The sequence below is a fragment of the Homalodisca vitripennis genome, unplaced genomic scaffold (assembly GCF_021130785.1).
Source record: "Homalodisca vitripennis isolate AUS2020 unplaced genomic scaffold, UT_GWSS_2.1 ScUCBcl_4091;HRSCAF=10035, whole genome shotgun sequence".
NCBI lineage: Eukaryota > Metazoa > Arthropoda > Insecta > Hemiptera > Cicadellidae > Homalodisca > Homalodisca vitripennis.
Window position 1 is genome coordinate 831 of NW_025780265.1, and position 22693 is coordinate 23523.

General features: G+C 33.9%; 1 protein-coding gene across 1 annotated transcript in view; it reads right to left on the reverse strand.

Annotated features, from left to right (window-relative positions):
• Positions 1-472: 472 nt before the first annotated feature.
• Positions 473-22693, reverse strand: part of LOC124372830 — a gene marked incomplete at its 3' end in the record, with an annotated part of 50193 nt that continues 27972 nt past the window's right edge. The window contains exons 7-10 of the mRNA XM_046831235.1: positions 21924-22062; positions 19866-20031; positions 13248-13386; positions 473-612 (exon numbers count right to left, since the gene is read on the reverse strand). Of these exons, the coding sequence (XP_046687191.1) occupies positions 473-612; positions 13248-13386; positions 19866-20031; positions 21924-22062 (584 nt within the window). The remainder of the gene's footprint in view (positions 613-13247; positions 13387-19865; positions 20032-21923; positions 22063-22693) is intronic.

Sequence of the window (22693 nt, forward strand, 5' to 3'; positions counted from 1 at the left end):
AGGCAAAAATTTTATTACATCGAATTTGTGAAGAACTAGACTGGGACGACACCAAAGGTCTGGAATAAAATTAAATACACTTATGGCTGTAAGTAAGACTTAGTTCACTAAATCAGTTCAAATCAATGTTGCAAAGTGTATTTTTCAGCTTTGATACATGCAAACAATGTAGATATATACTATAAATTATTAATTAAAAATTGCACTGAATAAAATAATGTTGTGAAAATGTAATTAATATCAAACTAAATTATATAAAAATAAATTGACAAACAATTCTATATCACTTTTTTGGATATCATTTTTTATAGTGAAATAAAACTTCATTCTACTACAAATTGTAAGTGCCTGTCTTTAACAAACTTAGAACTATAACACACTTAATGGAAATTGATTTGTTTGTTCTCCCTGTTAACCAATGTTTGTTTGTATGGGTGTATTGTAGGCTTATACTAAAAATATAAAATATTACCACCTCTGTCTGCAGACTGGTCTGGTCAACCAGAAGAGACAGGAGAGTGTTGACATGAGTCAACGCCAGTCTTCGCAAACTGCTGACTCCACCGGTCTCCATCCTCTCTCCTCCACTGCGGCCGATATCACGCCAAACAGCTGGTTCGTAGAGTGTACCAGTTCCTCTCCTCCTCACACAGTTTGGATTTAAAATCTACATACATAAAAAATTAAAGCTTTATGAATTTATTCCTACAAATACAACCATTGAAAAAATTCTTTCTTTAATTCCATACCTGAAGTCCCATAATTAGTATAATCTATCCAAACAAGTGTGTAAACTAATCTAATGTTCTTATGTGACAAATAGCCATATTCTTTGACTTATGAACTCACCCACTAATGGACTGTTTCAAATTATGATAGTTTTTCTTAATTCTTATAAGGTTTCTCTTAGACTTAAATGTCATCACTACTAAAACCTAAAATTTATGTAACTGTTTAATATTTGTTTAACTGAAGATGGATATCCACAGTGAGACAAAAGTATTTTATAGAATTTAACTGTGTCTCAACATGGTGTAAACTGGCAAAGTAAGAGAATACATTAGTTTATGATAGTAGAGATGTACCTGATACCTACTCTATAATATGTATTTTCACAAGTTGTATATCCTAACAGGATATTTTGCTATGGTGTTTGTGTATTTGTTTGTGTCATGAGTGGAGAGAAGCAGGTGTTCACACATGTCCACTCACACACATATGTATTTGTGTAAGAAGACAAAGACAAAATTAATTTTGCACAAATTTGACATTTTTTATTGTTTTATAATACCCAATAAAAGTTACTTCAAGTATTTTAATTGTTTTATTTATTTTACTAAAGGCTTTGAAAAAAATGTACAATGACTTGATAAGACATTTCAAATTCAAAAATCAATTTCTAGAGAAAAAACTGCTTTGATAGTTTTAATTAAATTTTCAACAGCAAAATATATATATATGTATATATATATATATACTAATCACTGTGTTAAATAGAAGAAAACAAAATAACTATTTTTTCACTTCTATATTTCGGGGGATTTAATACCCCCGTCTTCAGGAAGTTTTAAATAAAAATGAATACAGAACTATAACATGTAAACAAACTGTCCCAGTTTGCTCAGTCTAGGGGGTGGGGAAGGGTAGGTGTGGGTTTTCACAAGTTAACGGCGTAGTAGAGTTAACTGTTAACGGTACTATCCGAGGGCGCCACCTTGTTTCCAGTAGTAGTGTGGTAGGAGAACGGAGTCATATGAGAAAATGTGCCTCAGATACAACGACAACATATGCTGTGTGGTGCCGCTGCTCCCCTGTGGAGATGCAATAGCTTTTACAAAATCTAATTCAATCTGAATGTCACTTCGAGATCTCTCTGTTGTTGGTTGATGTAGATGTGTGTCAATTACAACCATAGGTGAGTTATCAATAAATTCTTTCAGGTTTACTAACACGTTATTTGGTCTCCGAAGTTTATTTTTCGGAACCCTAGGTACTGATCGTACATGATCCTGTATATACCATTAGTAATATCAAAAATTCTGCAATTCCTGAGGGTACCTTTCTCCATTAATTTTCACAGACACATTTTTGATGTTGCAGCTGTCAAATCTACTAGGATCTTTTGCCTGGGTGTTTGTTCTGTTTGTCTGAAGTGCGATTAATAACAAATCTAGGATTGTACACATTTCTGTAAACACTTGTAATATCGAAGCTGAACGATGAACCGAACACCCCTCTTTTGTCGATGCATTGCCATTGAAAGAAGTTGTAGACTAAAGCATCCTTGTCACTCAGATGTTTCAAACCATCAATTAACTGGATTTTGGAAGTGCTGGTATAATCGACTATGGGGACTCGTAACACAAACGACTCTATCACAATTTTTCCATCACCAGGATCCGTTGCTGTGGACCCTGCCCCTTTCCAGTGAAACAACGCATCATTATCTTCATTCCTAGTAAATGTGATTTTCAAAAACCTCCCTTGTACATCGGGTAACGTAGGTGGTCAAAGAACCCTAATCCTAAATGCCCGAGTGTGCCGAGTGCTTCAAACTTCCCACCTCCTGTAAACGATGATGAGAAACCACTACTTGAGAGTGTTTGTTTTTCAGTGTTACTGTAACTTAACAACCCCCTTTATAGTGCTGGTGATGCCGGGGAGTTCTACTGTGTCGATCAATGTATTGTGTTTCCTCAGCTCTATTCTTGAAAACAAGAAGGCCGCGAAGTTGTCTACCAGTTTGACAGTAGAGTTAGTTTGATAATCAGATCCATTCAGATTTTTGCACATACTTTCCTTGAATGTGGTACATTATGCGTGAATCATAAAATGCGTCTCCATGATCCAGTTTGAATGTTGTATTGTTGTTGGGTGCATTGAAGTTGAGCTCTGAAACTGGCATTGCAGTTCTATACTCACTTCTTGCTATATACCGCTCGAAAGTTCAATATACAGTTTCTCCATCACTGGTTTTACCACTGATCACTGTTCTATTATATCCTCTATCTTATATATAGGGTAAAAAATATTTGCTTTCATTGCTTTATATATCTGATGGGTATGATACATCCTGAAGTTCCTAACCCCATACCGAGTTTACGTTTCAACCACATTCCTCCTGTTGTTGCTAGGCCGACCATACGCTCATTCAAGTCAGCATCATCTGAGGTAACCCTCTCCCAAGCTTTCTTTTGTAATATTTTGTCCGCCTCCCACCTGTCTTCTGTGTTTTTTATGATCCCTATACCATATATCATGCTTCTTACAAGCTTCATCGAGGGGATTAATTCCCTTATCTCCCCTAGCAAGTCCTCTTGTCAAGCTGGGTGCCGGGCCCACAGTAGTTGTTACGTATCAAGATTTCCAGTTCTTGGGCGCATGTAACTCGAATGGTAACTTGTTAATGATGTCGTTCAAAAGCCCTTTACCTTCTATAACATGTTCAGCAAAAACAGACAAACATCTGACTAGGTACTTCAACCCTTTAGGTGTAGCAATTAGGTCTTCCATTTCATCGTGAAGGAAATCAACCACAGACAGTTTTTTCATTATGAAAGTTGTTGTTCCCAGCTTCTTCCTGAGCTTGAATGTAGTGTAACCTGTCAATGAGGTCTTTGAAGTTCTTTATGTACTTATATTCGACCGGACTTTCATTGTAAACCTTTAACCCTGAACCAATTGTTGCCACTTTTCCATTCACCAACTCATCCCAAATAGGTTTTTATCATATGTTTCCACTTTTAGTCCTTGACTTGATTTGGGACGATTACTTTTGGGATTGTTTCTTTGGAAAAGCGAGTTTGTCCTCACCACAAATGTCCTTGTAAGAGTTCCAGTCTTCATCGGTGTACAGATCCTTCTCTACTATATTTGTTTTTCGTCAACAATCTCCAAAGACCCTCAGTCCCTTTGTATTTCTTTTGAGAGCTGACTAATATAATGTCATCATAATCAAATGTAAATCGGTTCGGAACCGATCATCGGCTGCTCTAGATTTTCATCGTACCAAATACCAAACTGTTTGTCGTTGGATTTTGGAAGGTATCGGGCTCCTAGAGAACCAAGTGTTACTACTTTAGAATCCATCAACTGTTTCATCGATTGCTCTTGAGGTTGTACTTCTGGCTCATCATCGTAATCTACATCCTCAAACGTTCGACGATCTGATGCTTGAGGTTGAAATCTTACCAACTGTTTCATACGGTTTTGACTACGTATCTTTTTGTGTTTCAAATTCTCTATGTTGTTGTTCCCTAATGGCTCTGGTGATTGGTTCGTACTTTTTCCCTCATTTTCACGAACATCTTCTAACTCTTTAAAATGGGTCTGAGCAAACTCACTTTGTAATTTCCGTCCGGTTTAAACTCATCCAACTTTCTAGCTTTAGAAACAGTGAGCGGTCGATCATGTGTTATTGATATGTTACATTTGGCAGACGTCTCATTAGCATTTGATGATATAGTATTTTTGTTTGAGAAAGTTTTTTTAATTCATCCTGTTCAGCACGTTTGAACTTTGCAGCCAAGACAGTCTGAATTTTTTCAAGTCGCCTTGCTTCTTTTGCATCTAGTTTATTCGCCATGTTGTATACTTATAGTAATAGATACAGCATTATTCTTCAAATCTTTCAAGTCACGTTTACACTGGAACGTCAAATTACGTTTATGAACGTCAAATTACGTTTTATACTTAAACGATCAAATTACGTTTATACTTAAACGTCAAATTACGTTTATGAACGTTAAATAACGTTTATACTTAAACGTCAAATTACGTTTATGAACGTTAAATTACGTTTTATGAACGTCAAATTACGTTTATGAACGTTTAAAATTACGTTTATGAACGTCAAATTACGTTTATACTTAAACGTCAAATTACGTTTTATACTTAAACGTTAAATTACGTTTATGAACGTTAAATAACGTTTATACTTAAACGTCAAATTAAGTTTATGAACGTTAAATTACGTTTATGAAACGTCAAATTACGTTTATGAACGTCAAATTACGTTTATACTGGTACGTTTTACAACGAAGTATTATTCAACACTTAGTTTCCTTTTTTAAATTGCACATGTATTTCCTTTTTTGTGGTTTAGCTGTTGTATTAATAGATATGAACCCATGAGGTGTTTTTCCAGCACTCAAAACAGAGAGCCTCAAACTGGTTGAAAGTCATGTCAGAACCTACAAAGTCCTGGAACACTCTCTTTGTATAGTACTTGTTCATTGTAAACAGACACAACAGATTAACATTGTTTCGTATGACCTGCATATCAACTCGACCATAGCTCTGACTCAGGTAGACACAAGAAATCCCTTTATGACGTCCTCTAATGAAATAGTCTTTTGATTTTAGTTTGCTCTTCTAGGGAGGCAGTCATCAAATACCACAAATGAGTTTGGTTTGCAGTCATCGATAGAAATGAGATCTTGACAGGGACGAATAGAAAAACGCTATTTGTCTTCTAAGGTTTTTTTCTAATCTACTGTATTGTTCACGCAGATCTACATATGCAGGTTGTTCTATTGAACGACTGAACACGTATAGATTCTTGAACGGAACTCCATCTTTGTTGTAAATGAAATTCAATAACAAGTTCGTTTTAACCACTCCCAGACGGTCCTACAATAAGACCACCGTAACGGTCATAGGTAAAAATTGGTCTTCGAATTTATCTTTGCAATACACTTGAATTTCCATAGTATGTTCTCTTACATACATTTACAATTTAACAGTTTCGCATATTCTATAATGAACCCCATGCTAGGGTTCGGATATTGTCTTCGAGTACGAAACGCTTGTCGTCCTTTGATGAAAAGTACCACTTTATGGTGTTCTACGCTGTAGCGGATTGTGTGCTTGACTCCGAATTGTATTCATCGTTTTGTAGTGCTCGATGTTACTAAAACAAACAGTCTTTATAGTTGCTAAAGGTAATTTCATTTTCAACTACAGCTTTTTTCACACCCTTAGACCTCTTTATGAAATGGTTGTCTTCTATATTGCTCGCATACATCTTGGATCGTAAGTCCTACAAACTCCTCGCATGATTCGACCATTAAGTTCATCTTTCATTTTACCCAGAACTTTTTTGTTTACGTGGGGAAGCCCATATTGGTTGGGGTTTGGGGTAGTCACTTGTATCAAATAATCCAATTAAATGTTTCATGTCTTCATAGAAGTTTTTCGTTTTTGATGTCATATATCAGGGAATCGGTATCAGTGTACACCATTTTTATGTTAGATCCATACTTCTCTTTCATTACATTGTAGTGGAAATCATACATCAGTGTCTTTGATTATGTCTAGAATACTCATACTACGTAAATAGGTTTATTTAACAAAAGTTTTTTCTTACTAAAATGTACAGCAACTAGGTTTTCTGTAAAGATGGTTCGACTCTTAAAGTTCGGTTTGCTAACCCATCTTTCCACTAAATTGGATTTAGTACCCAAACGAATGTCCACACGATTTCTCATATTTTCCATAGTTTTTCCAAAAACTGAGTTGTTCATTAATTTGAAAAAGTCTTTCTCAAAAATCATTTTTCGCCTTTGTACGCTCCATGGTATTCAGATTAAATGAACGCGTTTGCAACCAATTTGCTTTTGACAGAAACTAAGAACTCTATGAACATGTATTTTAGTTTCATAACCACAGACTCAAATAAAGCTTTAAATTTTTGTAGTGTACGACATACTTTTCTTTGCTGTAGAGAGTTGTCAGAAGCTTTGCCATTTTCGATCCTGGTGGGACTCTACGTTCTGGAGCGAGAGGTAGATCAGAGTGTACGTCGTGTAGTTTCTTCAGGATATTCCAAATCAACTTCTAATATGTAGCCTGTGGGTGAATCGTCCACTAACTTTCATTACATCGATGTCTGTACTGCTCCACTGAAAGTTTTGCATATATGGTAGTTTTACAGACATTGCCCACCCATACAGGTTGTTTGCATCCAAGTATACATGAGGTAAGTTATTTGGTTTCGATTTGTCCGTAGTCTTTCATGTAGGGATTGTTTTGCCTTCGCATATCGATGAGAACACTGTGAAATACCACCACGAATACCCTTTTCAACCATGAGTACCATATCGATGTCAGTCAATAGAGACAGTTCGACTTTTGTAATTTTTTAGCATTGCGTTTCCAAGCCAACCCAGGTGCTGTGAAATACCATGCAGGATCTAATTTGTATGTATTGAGACATACATCCCTGAAGTTTCCATAACATCTGCAAGCAGCAAGACATCGGTTTTCGTTATATAGCATTGTATATTCTTTCATGTTCTGAATGTTAAAGGCGGTCCATACATCGCGCACGCATGTTTGTAATCTTCATTTGTTATGTGTTGTTTATTTCAGTCTATTGTAAAATTCTTCTTGACTAGGTAGTGATGTTTCACTATATTTTTCTATACTGTCCATGTAGTCGTAAGGGTACACTCCTTTTCGTAGCAATAAATTGAGGTCCTTACCATTGTAATATGTTGAGATGGTGTTTGAATTGAGATCTAGTCAGATTCTTTGCCAACCTATCGAGACTTCTGTGACATGAACTTGAATGAATCGATGAATCGTAGTTCAATTCCACCTTCCACACTGACCGTAAAGGAAATGTACCGCTCCTCGTTGTTGGGTATCAATGATATGCGATTTTCGAACTTACCAAACTCTTTAATGAATAGGTGAGTGTCGTAACCTGCTAAATTATGAATGAAAACAGGAATGAACCTAGGTTTTTTGAAATTGATGTTACACTTGTTGTAGAGCTGCTCCTCTAAACAAACCCGTCAAATGGTTATGGTCTCTAACACGATCATCACCAAGATAATTTCCACAGATATGACACGTAGTTGTAGATTCAAACATTTCCTGTTGCTCTTTTGTCATCAACTGCATGGGGACTATTGCTTCACTCTTGTAAAGTTTCATTAATCCTTATCGACTCCTCAATCAATGATTTTACAAATACATGTGCAGCATCGTCTCCAAAGTATTTAATCGGTGGTTTGGAAAAGCCGTCCTCTGACAACACCCCCCATACATACAGAAGGAAATGGCATTATGTTTCTGATATATTTGATAGTGAACGACTGATGATTACCATTACAATCCACTTTACACGGTTGACATGTTGAAAATAGGTGCTAGACAGCATTCAAAGTCTGCGTAATACACAAAGGGCACTCTCATTGAGCAATTGAAATCTTTAAATCTAATTACAGTTCCTGGCTCTGGTAGTTCCAATTTCACAGCATCGTGTGTGTTACAGTCTTCTCTATGCTTGATGAGTAAATCCTCTCTCGTAAAGTGTTGCAAACACCTATTGCATATCCACATCTTATGTCCATTTCGTGAGATCTGTGAACTAACCAAACGGGACATATCTTTGATCCAGCAGTAGTGAGTGTTTTGTTTTTTCTCTGATAAACAGTAGATTAACGTGTTTTTCCATCTCGTTATCAGTTATTCTCAGCGGGAATATATCGAACTTGTCATCATAAGCATAGACATTAACAGAAATGCCACTAAGTCTTTCAAACTTTGCTATATCATCAAGTTTCATGGGGCATTCGCAATTTGCTAGTGCATGAAGCAGCTCTCGTTTGAAAGGTTCGTAATTGCTGATTCTTTCTGGATGAACCTTAACTGGATGTAAAAGCTGCCAGAATAGACCACATAAAACATTTCTGATCTTTGTTTTTTACATTAATAACAGCCTTTTTGGATTGAATCTGTTTTGGTAGAACCACATAGCTGGATCCGTGAAAAAGGAACGTATCGGTTGACTCTGATCTCCAAGTCTTTCACACTTTTTAAGTGACCATTGAGAACCGTTTTGCCTCAAACTCCTCCATCTCAACCAACATCTTAAGTTTTGCTGAGTTATAATAGTCAGACAGAGACGTTGTCGAGTAAAGAATTTCATTTTTCGTTTTTAAAAGTTCATGACTTGAGTCACCTCCACATCGTTTATTATTTTCTTGAATTCAGCATGATAAACCATGTTTACCTTAAGATTCTTTTCTTTTACAGCTTCCTGAAGTTTGTCAACAACGAGTGGTTTGCATATCTCAAGAAACATTTTTTGGATCTTTGATCCCACGTTTGTTCATAATCACATACGTTTCAATCTTCCCGTGAATGCCGACTGGACTTCTGATATTTCATCAAGTATTGTCTGTGACTCCTTTGGAGTACGTACCGGAACCAGATGAGGTGTTGAAGGTGATTCTGTTTCAGACAGAAGCTGTCTCTCTTCCATGGTAGGACTAATCGAATTCTCACTATTAATTGTACTAGTCGGTGTCTCACTAATAATCTTTTTCACACCTGTAGTAATCTTTTGCGGTCCTAGTCGGTTTTCGGATCATCGCTTCAAGAGCTATATCGTTTGTATTGACCTTCGGTTACTTGTTTGACTTCCCTTGGTCGTTTTGGGTATTTCTTTACCAGCATGTTGATGTCTGGAGTAGGTGACGGCAGTCTTGGTGTCAGTCTCGTAATGGGTAATACTTCACTCCTGTATCGAGGACCTTCATGAAGTGCTGACAAACGGATATGACGTTTCGATTGTTTGTGACGGTTCCAGTTGGATGACTCTATTGGTGTTTCACAAATCCAACACATTTTTACTTTTTAGGAGCTGGTTTGATTTCCATCTTTTTCAGACGTTCGTTATATATGGTCATACCATGCTGGTTTTTGGCACATTTCTGAGATTTTTGGTGCCGAGCCATGTTGGAAACCGTTATTTCCTTACTGCATTTTGGACATGGTTTCTTCTGGGGTTTTATTTGAGCACGTACATCGGTCGGACTAAGCACGTTGTATGTTGGGACTCTCTGGGATATGTAGTGGTGAATGGTATACAGGACTATATGGTATATGCAGTGAATAGTCTGACTTATCCGGAACTTCAAATGGTGGTGGACCAAGTATTGATATAATTTTCGATGAATCGGGGTGTATCCTTTTTTACTGGTGGTTTCAAACTTTGGAGCGTCAGCTGTAGATGGACCAATTATAGCTCTAATTTTGGAATAGAAATCTGGAGTGTCTAACATAGACAAATCAAAATCAGCAATCGCGTCTTGTTCTTCAGGTCTGAGATTTGAATAGGACTCTGGCAACATAGACATATCAAAATCAGCAATCACGTTCTGGAATTGATTGTCACTCACAGCATCAGCGTAGTTTTCCAACATAGACATATCAAAATCCAGAGTTTGTCTGTCTAACGTGGACATGCATTTCTTTGTTTTTTTTATGGCGGGACATGGAGGAGTTCCTGACTTCAGCACCACACCTTGAACATACTTGTTTCATCGAAGGAGGTTTTTCATTGAATCCGTTGGAAGAAGCATAAGCTGGTGGATTTGACGCTGACATACACTTCTTTGTTTTTTGGTGGCGGGATAGGTTAGATGCAGTAACCTCAGCTCCACAATTCGGACATTTCTTGACTGATGATCTTCGAAGACCGTCCGTAGCATTGAGAAATGCTGTTTTGCTTGCTAGCAGGAGAAAACGCCATTATTACAGAGCTGGCTACTCTCTTACTGTATGGGCGATTGACGATGGAAAAGGATGAGGTATGGATGCACTTCTTTGTTTTTTGGTGGCGGGATAGGTTAGATGCAGTAACCTCTTCTCCACAATTCAGACATTTCTTGACTGATGATCTTCGAAGACCGTCCGTAGCATTGAGAAATGCTGTTTGCTTGCTAGCAGGAGAAAACACCATTATTATAGAGCTGGCTACTCTCTTATTGTATGGGCGATTGACGATGGAAAAGGATGAGGTTATGGATGGATGAGAATAGGAAGAGGAGTAGGAAGAGGGTGGGTGTGTGGGATGAGTGGAAGGAAGGATGAGAGCATTATTAATACATTTGACTCTAAACTAGAAACATAGTTTTTTGTAACTCTTTTTCATAAAACGATCCTATTATTTCCTCACCAGACTGGTCTGCGATTTTGTAGGTAACAGGGCAAGTTTTGTTGATGGCCACAATCCGAAAAATTTCTCTTGTCCAATTTCTGCGGTATTTATTTCCAAATACATCTTTCTTTATAGTAATTCTTACACGGTCTCCAACCGAAAGTCTGGGTCTGAATACTAGACATCGTCCAGTGTTTGCGTATATGTTTCTTAAAGTTTGTTCATTGCTTGAATTCACTTCTGATGGGCTCATCTTTATAGTGCTATGAAATTTACTGTTATATTGACGTAGAAGCTTCTGTAAATGTGACACCCATCTAAAAGAGTTTTGAATTTCAAAGTGCACTTTCATTTTTTCATTGAGAGTTCTATGGAAACGCTCTATAATGGCACTTTTTTCCTCATTTTCAGTATGGTATAACTTTATTTGATTTTTGTGTAAAAACTCTCTAAATTCCTTATTAACAAATTCTCGTCCTTTATCCGTGTGAAGAAGGTTCGGGGGTTTGTGACCAACCAATTTCGCTCTTCTTAATATTTTACCAAACGATTTAGTAACCTCTTGTGAGCTTTTAGTTTTTAATGGTTCTGACCACGCATATTTTGAAAACGTATCAATTACATTAAGTATGTATCTGAATCCATCATTTTCCTTTGAAAACCTAATCATTACAACAAGGTCTGCAGCCCACAAATCATCAATACCCAAAGTTACAATTTTTCTCTTAGGGAATCGCTTAACCACAGGTTTATGAACCTCTAATGCTCGAAGCAGGATTTCTTTCCAACTTTTCTGCTTCATTAATTCCTGATAATATCCACAATACACTTACATTATACCAAACTAGTAATTTATAAGGTGCGGTGTCCTCGCGCGGCGCGGCGGTGACTGGACAGTGACGAGGCGCGTACCGATTGTTTGTATACTTATAGAAACAACACGCGGTGTCTCACACGGCGCGGTGGTGGTGACGGTTTCAGCAGTCCGCGCGGCGCGGTGATGACGAGGCGCGTGCCAATTGCTTGCATACTTACAGTAACAACGCGTTGGTGGCGGTGGTGGCGGGACAGCGATGACATGCGTGGTGATTCGCGCGGCGCGGTTCTGACCACCCGTACTCACACTCTTGGTCGCTCTCTAAACAATTTTCTGTCCCAGATTCGGTCTCACACGGTTTGTCCCAGAACCGGTCTCGGGTGCGTTGTCCCAGCAACGGCCAAAGTATACTACTTATATATATATACATATAAATACAAATAAATATAAGCAACCTATTTTTTTTAAACTTCTATCATGTTGTTCCTTAAAATATTTGGTTGTATTATTTTAAAACTTAACTACAATAATTTTAAAGTGATTATTTGGGTTGACTTTGTATAAAAACTTGTTATGAATGGATTGATTCCAATACATGATACCTGAATACCTTGCTACTTAGCAGTATGGAGATATCAATGGTTCTTGATATCACAGTTCTTTTCACTTGATTTCTAATACCAATAACTCCAAAAAACCTTTTATGACAAAATAATGATTGAAATCAACAGCAACTGTTTTCAGAGGACATGTGCATAAAAAGTATTTTCCTCTTAATTTTTTGTATTTGACAAAAAGATTCTTAATTTTATTTTAAAAAACTTATACCAAAATACAAATATAGTTACATGGTTATCATTACACACACAAAAAAGAGTACAAAAGAAGCTTAAACTCTCTTCAATAAGGCAGTTTCACATAGTTCAGTCTATATTATTAATCTTATTAATTTCAATTAAATCATACTTTGTATTTCTTTGTTGTGTTGATTTTTTTTTTTTTTTTTTTTTTGCAAGTGTTTATTTACTTATTGATATCAAGTGTAAATTTATTTATTTCTGACTACATGTTCAGTTTCGATGGTTTGACCAAGTGATTGACAATGGGACAGCACTTCCTAAACTAGTAATAAAAATAAAAATATTGGATTGAAGACAGAAAGGTATGTAACATTATTTATTCATAGACACATTGTAGCTAGTTTATCTTTATGTATAGTTGCACTTTTGTATAATTCTATAGCAAAATATTACAAACTGCTGAAATGTTAAATATGGTATTTTTAAAGATTAAATTATTTAGATTCTTTTTTTTTAAATCTATAACTTTACAAAATTGATATGCAAATAAATAATGGCTGTTGGAGAACTGTAACTATTAATATAAGACACTGCAATAATACACAATACATTTTAGCCTTTTCTTGAAACTGATCCAAATAAATAAAAAACTATGAAGAATACTCATGCCAAATACCTTGAGTGTGTAAGTTGAGGGCTAATCTGATCATATCCATCTGATGGTGTTTTAGTCCATCTTGTAGCAAGGGCAGTGGCAGTACTGCATGTCCTATCATGCCATCAACCACACTCTGGTCCTCACCGCTTACCACCAACTATCACAAACCATACAAGACATTTTTAATTTCAATTGCATATGTAAGTACTTTGATTTCAAGATTTGTATTGTACACAAAGGTCAAGTAAAACTACAAATTTTCAATATTTAAAAATTTTTATTGTTATTTTTATAATATAAAATAGCCAAATCTAGTATTTTTTGTAAAAGTTCATTATAACAGTACACAATCTATTGCCAACTCATGTTGATATCCAACGTTTTATAGATGTTATGGATATTTTTAAGGTTTTAAGGTTTATAGCTAACTAATACAATATACAATAGCTATGGCAGACCTCATGTACAATCCGACCAGGCTGGGGAAATACAGGCTTTTATTTTTTATCCTAATAAATATGGGCCTAAATAGCAAACCTACCTTCACAAGTTTCTGATGGAAGCCTAACAGTCAGAATTGTAAATGGTTTAGGAGAATGATGAGCAGAAACAGATTTCAAGATATTTTGGCTTACTTTCATAGGGTTGATATGCAGAATCTTTAAAACTTAAGGAACGAAATTATGACCCATGTGCAACCCCTAATAGAAGATTTGAATAAGGTATATAAACACCATTATAGTCCCAATAGGTGTCTATCTATTGATGAGAGTATTATACCAACTAAATGACAAAACCCCTTGATACAGAATCTCTCTAAAAAACACCATAGATTTTGTATAAAATTGTGGGTACTGTGTGATGCAGAACACATTATTGTGTGCACTTTTTTGTCTATAAATGAGTCTTTAATACAGATAGAAAACAAGTAAAAGAAACAGGCCTGGCCTACAATGTCATTATGAAACTTCTTGATATAGCTGGATGTTTGTATAAAGGTTTTCATTTATTTGTGGATAATTTTTTTACCTCTATTAGATTGGCCAAAGCTTTGTACACAAGGTGTACCCATCTGACTGGAACAGTTAGAATAAACAGAAAGGGTGTGCCTCAAGAAATAAAAACAATCTACACAATTGGGCAAAGGCAATACAAAAGGAAAATGCAACATTGTTACTTGGTTATAAACAAAGAAACTCTAAAAAATCCTGTATTATTGTTAGCAACTGCATGTAAAACTGGAGAATAAAAAGAAATGAAGGAAAAGATGAAATAAAGTATACATTACTACCAAACCTAAAATAATAAAAAAATACAATAACTTATGAGCGGTGTGAAAGGCCATGACCAAATATTACACCAATACATACCGCAGGTCAGCAAAATTTTGGAAAAAGATTACTTTTCATTTTTTATTTGAATTAATATATTTTGTAAAAACAAAATAACACCAATCCTATGACTAGATTAAACTTCTTAGTGACTTTAGTTGACAGCTTATAAGCTGAATGGTTCGGTTTAAAAGGACAGAGACACCCCATTCTAATCACCGATGTCAGTTATGATGAAAATCAAGGTGGAGGCGACACTGAAAGATTACCCTCTTTTTTTAAAAAACTTCCTAACAAGAAGGAAAGAAATTGCTATGAATGTAGTGCAGCCAGCAACCAGAATGTGTGATAAGAGGAAGAAATCTAGCTACATTTGTAAAAAATGTATAAAAGGACTACACACAAAGTGTTTTTCACTGCACAAGTGTTAGTGTAAATACCATAATAATAATTTTTTGTGACAATAAGATATCATAGAAACATTTGATGAAATCGAAAATAGAGTTATTTTTACTTCTTTTGTTATAATTTTTAATTTTACAAGTAGCTTTATAACTTACTTTTATTTGTACACATTTCCATGTGTTTTTCGCAAGATTGTGCCTGTAGAACTAAATGTGCACTTTTTAATTATAAACCTATATCTCAGTTATTTGTTAATATAACTAAGTGAAAAGTTGGAATAAAACTCATTATTATATGTACAAAGACAAAATACTTTTATTTTGGAACTAACTTTTTATTTTATGCACTGTTTAAAATGGAAACAGAACATTTTTGTAAATATTTGTTGGTAAGCAAAAATTTTCTCATTAACATTTTTTTACATATTTATTATAATTCTAGATAAATGTATATTATAGTATACTCTTATAGAAGTTTATTAAAAAAAGAATCATAAAAATCTATTGATAAATAAACATTTGGTGTAATTTTTGCTAAAGCACTATATTTTCAATAAATTATAGCCTACATGACAAATAAAGATTTATTTATTTGTGTCCCCTTTTCGAAAACTGATATTAAGTGAACTACAAATTATAATTGACCAGACTTTCACACCATCATAGCAGATCCTAATTAACCTTTCTATCATCCCACCGTGTCTCCACACTAACCAAAGGACACACATAGTAACCTATTGGATATCACCATCTGAGAAATCTGATGCATCATCGTCCGACTATGAGCAGCTCTCCAACATTATCAGTATCTGTGAGCTTGTTCCATTACTAATATTATTTTTCATAATTATTCAAAATTTAATAATTATTAGATTTCTTTCCAATTTCAAAATTGAATTGGTTCTTCTGCTTAAAAACCCAAAATCCACAATTCTGATATTGTATTTATAGATAATTTCAATTTGTTGTTAATTTTTTTAGTTTCTAAGAGTTATATTGAACTTTATCAATTTATTTTAAAATATGTATCAAATAGAATTGTTATCATACTATGTGTTAATAATAAATTTGTACCATTTGTTAAAAACATATTATTGCTTTTCTTTAAGAACAAAAATATAAAAGAAAGTTACACTGTTAAAAATAAGTCAGGACCGATTAAATAAATCGGAGAAAAACTGAGAATTTGAAGATTATTGCTTTTCATTAAGAAAAAAAGTTACACTATTAAAAATTAGTCAGGGCCGATTACACCAGTCGGAGAAAAACTGAGATTTTGAAGAGTTCCTTCAAACTCTTGGCTTTGATTGAGTGGGAGGTGGCATGTGTGTAGAGATGATTATAACAGCCAGATTTACATAACAGTTATTAAAGCAATGATGTAGCTGCAATAACAGTTATAGATAAACCGGTGTGATTAATAGTTGAATGCACAGCTTGTAGTCGTAGGAGTTGTCTTCCGCTTTAACACAATGGTTAACGCTTGAAACAGAGTTAGGTTAAACTGTTATCGCTAGCGGTTATCACTAAGTATTCAGTAGACAGCTTATGTTGTGAGTGTTATGGGAGTTAACATCTGCTTTCACACAACGGCCATCCATACGGTGAGATCAAATTTTTGTCATATCGCCTTTTTGTTTAGATTGAAATTAACAACTTCCGATTCTTTTTTTTCTTAATTAAGAATTACAATGACATTTGAGTTTTATTGAAATATTTGACAAGATGTGTTTTAAAATTAGGAATGCAAAAAGCATGAAAAACATTACTCTATATTGTGCCATTGCTACCAATTTAAAAGATTTTGAATCAAATTGTATTATAGTAATAACTAAAAATTTATTAACAGAAAAGATCAATTTGTTAAAACCATTTGAAACTTCATAACATACAAAAACAAGAACTGTATTTGGAGTAGAAGGCTAAAGAAATGCACGTACAGAACATAAATATTCATTAATATTATTTATTGGCCAACGATATGCTAGCAGTGTATATATTAATATTATTTATAGGACAACAATACATTTGCAGTGGATATATTATTATTATTATTATTATTATTAATGGGACAACGATACATAAGCAGGGGTTATACAGGGTGCAACTAAGTACTTGTCTGCGATGTATAGCGGCGCTAAACCAAGAAACACACTGTACCTTCTTCATTTTAATGGAAAAACCCCACATTTCGACTCTTAAATTCAGGAAAATAATTTTTACGCCCACAAATACCCCAAAATGGCACTTTTGGAAGGGTAGAGATGGATTTTCAAATGTAAAGATATGTAAGCTGTACTACATTTTAAAGATCTCTATTCACTGATCATTTTGAAAAAGTTTTAATATATTTCACTCCTTGTAGAAAGGTTGGTCCAAAATTTCAAAGTTATACGGTCTCACAGATTTGTTTCTGTTACCTCGTTACAAATTTTAGCAAATCCAATTTTTTTATACAAGGTTACCAAATAACTACTCTTTCTAGAAATATGTTTCAGTTGTCACTTTTCAGCATAAATTTTAAATAGTTCAAATTTAGGATATTATTCCATACTTGTAAAACCTTTAAAAAAATTAAAATAGCTAAGAATGACTTTCATTGCACCTATGAATAGCGTTCTTAACCCTGCAACTGGCTTTAAGCGATTATCGACGCATTAACTACAGTTTCAAAATGGCACCAAGCTATTTTCGACGCATTAACTATGTCGTAATATGATCTCTCACAGCAAGTCTATTTTTACTTAGTTTGAAGTAAAACATACGTAAATCTAAAGATAAAGATTCAAGGTTTCACATTATATTATAAAACGCTCTATAGTTAAGTTAAATCTTTCATTATAAAATTCTAAACTTGGATGTTTACATTTCCGATTGCCATTTGTTTGCGTAATTTCCGAACACGCTAAAATTACCGAATGTTTGTAAAAATTCCCTATCGTGAGTTTACGTTCTACACGATCGTAAGTGTCGTCATTGAAAACAGTGTATTCTTGGCTTTCAGAAACATCTTTTCAATAGCCAGTAGGAAAATAAATGTTTATAAAATAAGCGTTTGAAAAGCTCGTGTTTTGTAAAATCCCAAAATGCCTAATGCGTCGAAAATAGCTTCATTAAATTTTGTTATTTTTGTTACTTTATCGTTGTCTGGAAATAGTGAAAATCCTAGCAAAACAAAGAAGAAGAATTGCTCTAAGCAACAGTATAATAGACAACGAAGACTATGAACTAGTATTTTATTTTTGTTCTGTTGTGCAATCACCGACTCAGCCAGTAGAGAAGAACAACGCATCGCATGGTTGCCGTGTTGATTTCTTTGTTGTTATTACGCCATTGCCGGTATTAGTGTATTGCTTGCTATTTATTTGGATATTTTAGACTTTTCGTTATTCAGTACGTATAAATAAAAGTTTGTTTATTGTTTTTTTTAATTAGTGAAGTGAAAAATGTAGAGGTTAGGTTAAGTTTTAGCGAATAGGTTGGATTTTGGTGAAACTGAAAATAAGCCTATGTTCACGTAGGTTAAGTGTTTTATTATTTTGTAGACAATTTAATTTTAATTAAAATTACATTTTGATTTAAATTTATTCAAAAGTATTTATTATAAAAGTAAAAAAGTTTTTTTTTTACTTTTTTTGAAGGTATTAGCGTTTTATTTCTATGACTATCGTGTGTTCTATTTTTTTAACAAAAAAATAATAGAGATAAATATATAAATAATATTTGGTTGAAAAGAAAATTGTTAGCTAAAAAAGTTTGGCATTTATTTCACAATTTTGACTTTTGTACAAATAAAAAAAAAGTTTGTTGCCATATAAAAATATCTTATACAATGTAAACTTCTATAAATATCATATTTTTCTCTTCTACATATATTTATCTCTTAGAAAAAATATTTGTTCATCCAATAGATTCCAAAATGTCACAATGGTATACATAATAGTGCTATACAAACTTTTTTCAGATTTTGTAGTTTTTATAGATATATTATCTAAAAGTACCAATAAACTTCTTTTAGCTAAATATTTTTTTGTAATTTGTAATTGAGGTATATAAGCAAACTTTTGCATATTTTAGAATTATTCTAAAAACTTTCATATTACCTGAGAGGGTGCTATACATTTTGAGAAAAATTTATTCTTTGCTAATATTTTTAACAATCTGTAAAAAAATAAAAATAAATTAAATGATTCAATCTTTAGTATTTTTTTGGTAAACTGCATTTATTTCTAAAGACATTGATGTTTTTAAAATGTTTGTATCTTAAAAAATAGATTAGCAGTGATTAAAATACAAAACCCTTACAAAATCGCCAAAAAGTGCCTGCCATTTTGGGAAAAATGATGGCCAGTTCCAGGGTTAAAAAACAAAAATTTTGTTCTATTTAATGATTGGCTTTATCTTGGATAGTTGAGGAATTGGCACCAAAAATATGAGTAAGTATTGGATATATTAATACTATTTTTGGACAATGATACATTAGTAGTGGATATAATAATACTACTTATAGAACAATGTCACATTAGCAATGGATATATTAAAATTATTTATGAACAAAGATTTGTTAGCAGTGAATATATTAATATAATTTATGGGACAACGATAAGTTTGCAGTGGATATATTATTATTTATGGGACAACGATATGTTAGCAGTGGATATATTATTATTATTTTGGGACACTGATATGTTAAAACTGATAGCAATGGCTCAGTTGTGTAGTGAGATGATCAACACTCACGAGTTTGCTCAATGTATTTTGTGTTTTAGTATTACAGTAATTTAATAAATAGAATTTATTAAATCTATAAACTATGTAATGAATGAGTCATTGGTAATGAATTATTGCATTTTTATTTTCTATCTTCCAGTGCTTTTTAATAAGTACATGAAATTATTTACCTTCTGGATTAATGTCTCTCTTGAGATAGAACCAAGAGGCAGGAACAGGCTCGAGTTTTGCAAGAAGAGATCCAAGCTTACACTCTGCGAGACCAAGGATACAACTTGTGTGTCAGGAGCCAATATATCCACACACTCCAACTGTCCACTGGATGTGTCATACACTCTACACAGAGAAACGTAAAATGATGTATGACTGGTTGCATAGAAATACATTTTATGTTCTTTCATAATTTTTCAGTATTCCATATATAAATTTCTAGACTGTTCGGTTTTGTACTTTATATATTTGTTTTTAATCTTCTATTTTCTAAAACAATACTTTTGACATTGAAATATGTTTTATCATTTTAATATTTAAAAAAATATGAACAAAGATAGGTATTTGAACATTGATTTGACTTCGTCTCTTTGATGTATATATGACTTCCTGTAAAATGACAATAAGTATTATTATTATAAACTACATTGCATGGAGCGAGGCTATGTATTATTTAATGGAACTCTTGATGGAAGACCGTTTCTGGAGTAGACAACTTCTTAAAACTAGTTTGATGGAAAGTGATGGAGGGCACTGAAATGTTCCAAGATGAGACATCACACTAGTGTATAGTATAATCCTAAGATCATACTTATCTAGGCCTACATGTTCAGCATATGTTCCAAACCTGACTTCAAAGGGTGATAGGTGTCTCAGTCTCACAAGAAACGAATCTTGAAGTTCACTGCTTATAACTAAATGGAAAGCAGGGGTTTCTGGTTTCGCTGACAATGAGTGAAAATAATTAAGGGATAGTTGTCATCTATATATGAATGATGGTCTCCAGTTTCCACAAGAAAACTGGTCACAGGAATTGCACTAAAGCTCCAGTGCCCTGTCCTAAGGCAGAATTGTGGATTGTATCCAGCATTTTGAGAGAACTGTGTCTTGCTGGCCCATATGTTTAGTATCCATGGTCTAAACAGGAACGAAAGGTAGCATTATAGAATCAGAGCATGCAGCTCCTGTCTACACAGGGCTCTAAGAATGTTGAGATGCTTGAAAGATTTCTTCTTAGATTTTTAAGATTGGCACCCAAGTTAAACAGGTATTGAAAGTAAGATCCAGAAATGTTATGTTCTCGCAAGCAACAATTCTTTTTTAAATGTGGAACGCTTTTGCCTGTCATCCTTGCACATTGGCCATGATAGAAACTCTCACAGAGATCTATTCTGTCACTTCCTTTCAATCTACATACTGGAAACCCTTACCCTTTTACACAAGATCATTATCACTACAAATACCTTATACGTCAACTTCATGCACAAATGGATAATCAAGACAATGGTTACTCCAGATTGGGTTTATCATCAATGCCAAAGTACTTGAGTTGTATTTATATACTTCCCTTGTTATTTTTTTAAGGTTACACAAAAGCTACCATTCATGTTACCTATAATTACCCAAATTAAATTATAAATTAGGAACTGATTTCATTCTTAAAAAACAATAAATCATTTTCTCAAATAAAACATTTTATTTTTAAATATACAGGGATTAAAAAATAAGATAGAAATATTGTATGATTTTTTTTTGTCAATAAAAAAATTATAACAACTCAGTTATACTTGTCTAAACATTAGCTACATTCATATCATATTTAATACTTAATAACCACTGAAAACTAGATGAAAACTCCCATTTTAACTTTCTTGTATATTTATTTGTTTTTAAGATATCAATTATGCCAAAGTTAAGATGGACATCCTGTATATTTTAACTGTTAGAACAAAACACAAGAAACCTAATTATAATAGGCAAGGTAGTGTATTATTGTTAAGTTAGACATAAAATATAACAAGTTCAGTATATACTTTAAAAATAACAACGCTAATTTTATTCTTGTATTTATACATCACAAATGGTTAAATATCTGTTCCTTGAGCAAAAATATTGGAGACCCCTGGGCTAGACTATAGTACATTGCATAAGAATGTACGAATCACGGATTTCCTTAACAATAGCAAGAAAATCAGCCTTTAAATTGACAAAACCCTACACACGGAAAAGCTACTGACCTGTAAAACCCATCAGACGTTTTATCTGAATGGGTGGCCCAAATTCCCAGACTGTTCTGGCATAAATGAAGACTGCGAATGTCGTACACACTGGGAAGATCTCGGATGCAGATGAAGGGGATACATTCCTCCACGTTACCTAAGAAGAGTAGACACTTTACCATTACTACTTCTAAATGTTTGAAACAGGAATTCTGTTCACACAATATAATACAATAATGATTCCAGAAACGAACCTTCTTGGAATGATTTATTTACACATAACGTAGAGTAATGGTGGGAAGGGTTGATTTAATAAGAATGTTGAGTTCAGCTCTAGTTCACCTTCCACTTAGTGCACTTGCTTGTGTACCTGAGACAATGAGAACACCATTTCATCTTGATTACATTTGTTTGTAGTCCAGGTGTCTGACGTCAAAAAGATGTAGAGAGTTTGTTTTGAGCTTCTTCGTAGCAGACTATTTTAGATCTCTTCAGATGGATGTTGATTCTAGATTGCAGGAGTCAAATCTGCCACAGCGTTAGACTTCAGATGCTGCACTAAGTGGAAGGTGAACTGGAGCTGAACTTAATATTCTTATGATTTATTTGTTACACTGGTCAGTGGCCAAGTTAGTTCTTCAGAGCAATAACTTAGAATTTTTTGTGGGATCTCATTATCTAATTCTGGATAATTTAGGTTTAAAAGTGTTTACTAAAATTAAAACTTCCCCTCTATTGGTTGTTACATAAAGTTTTAATGTTAAACTGAATTATGGCTATTTGTGTTA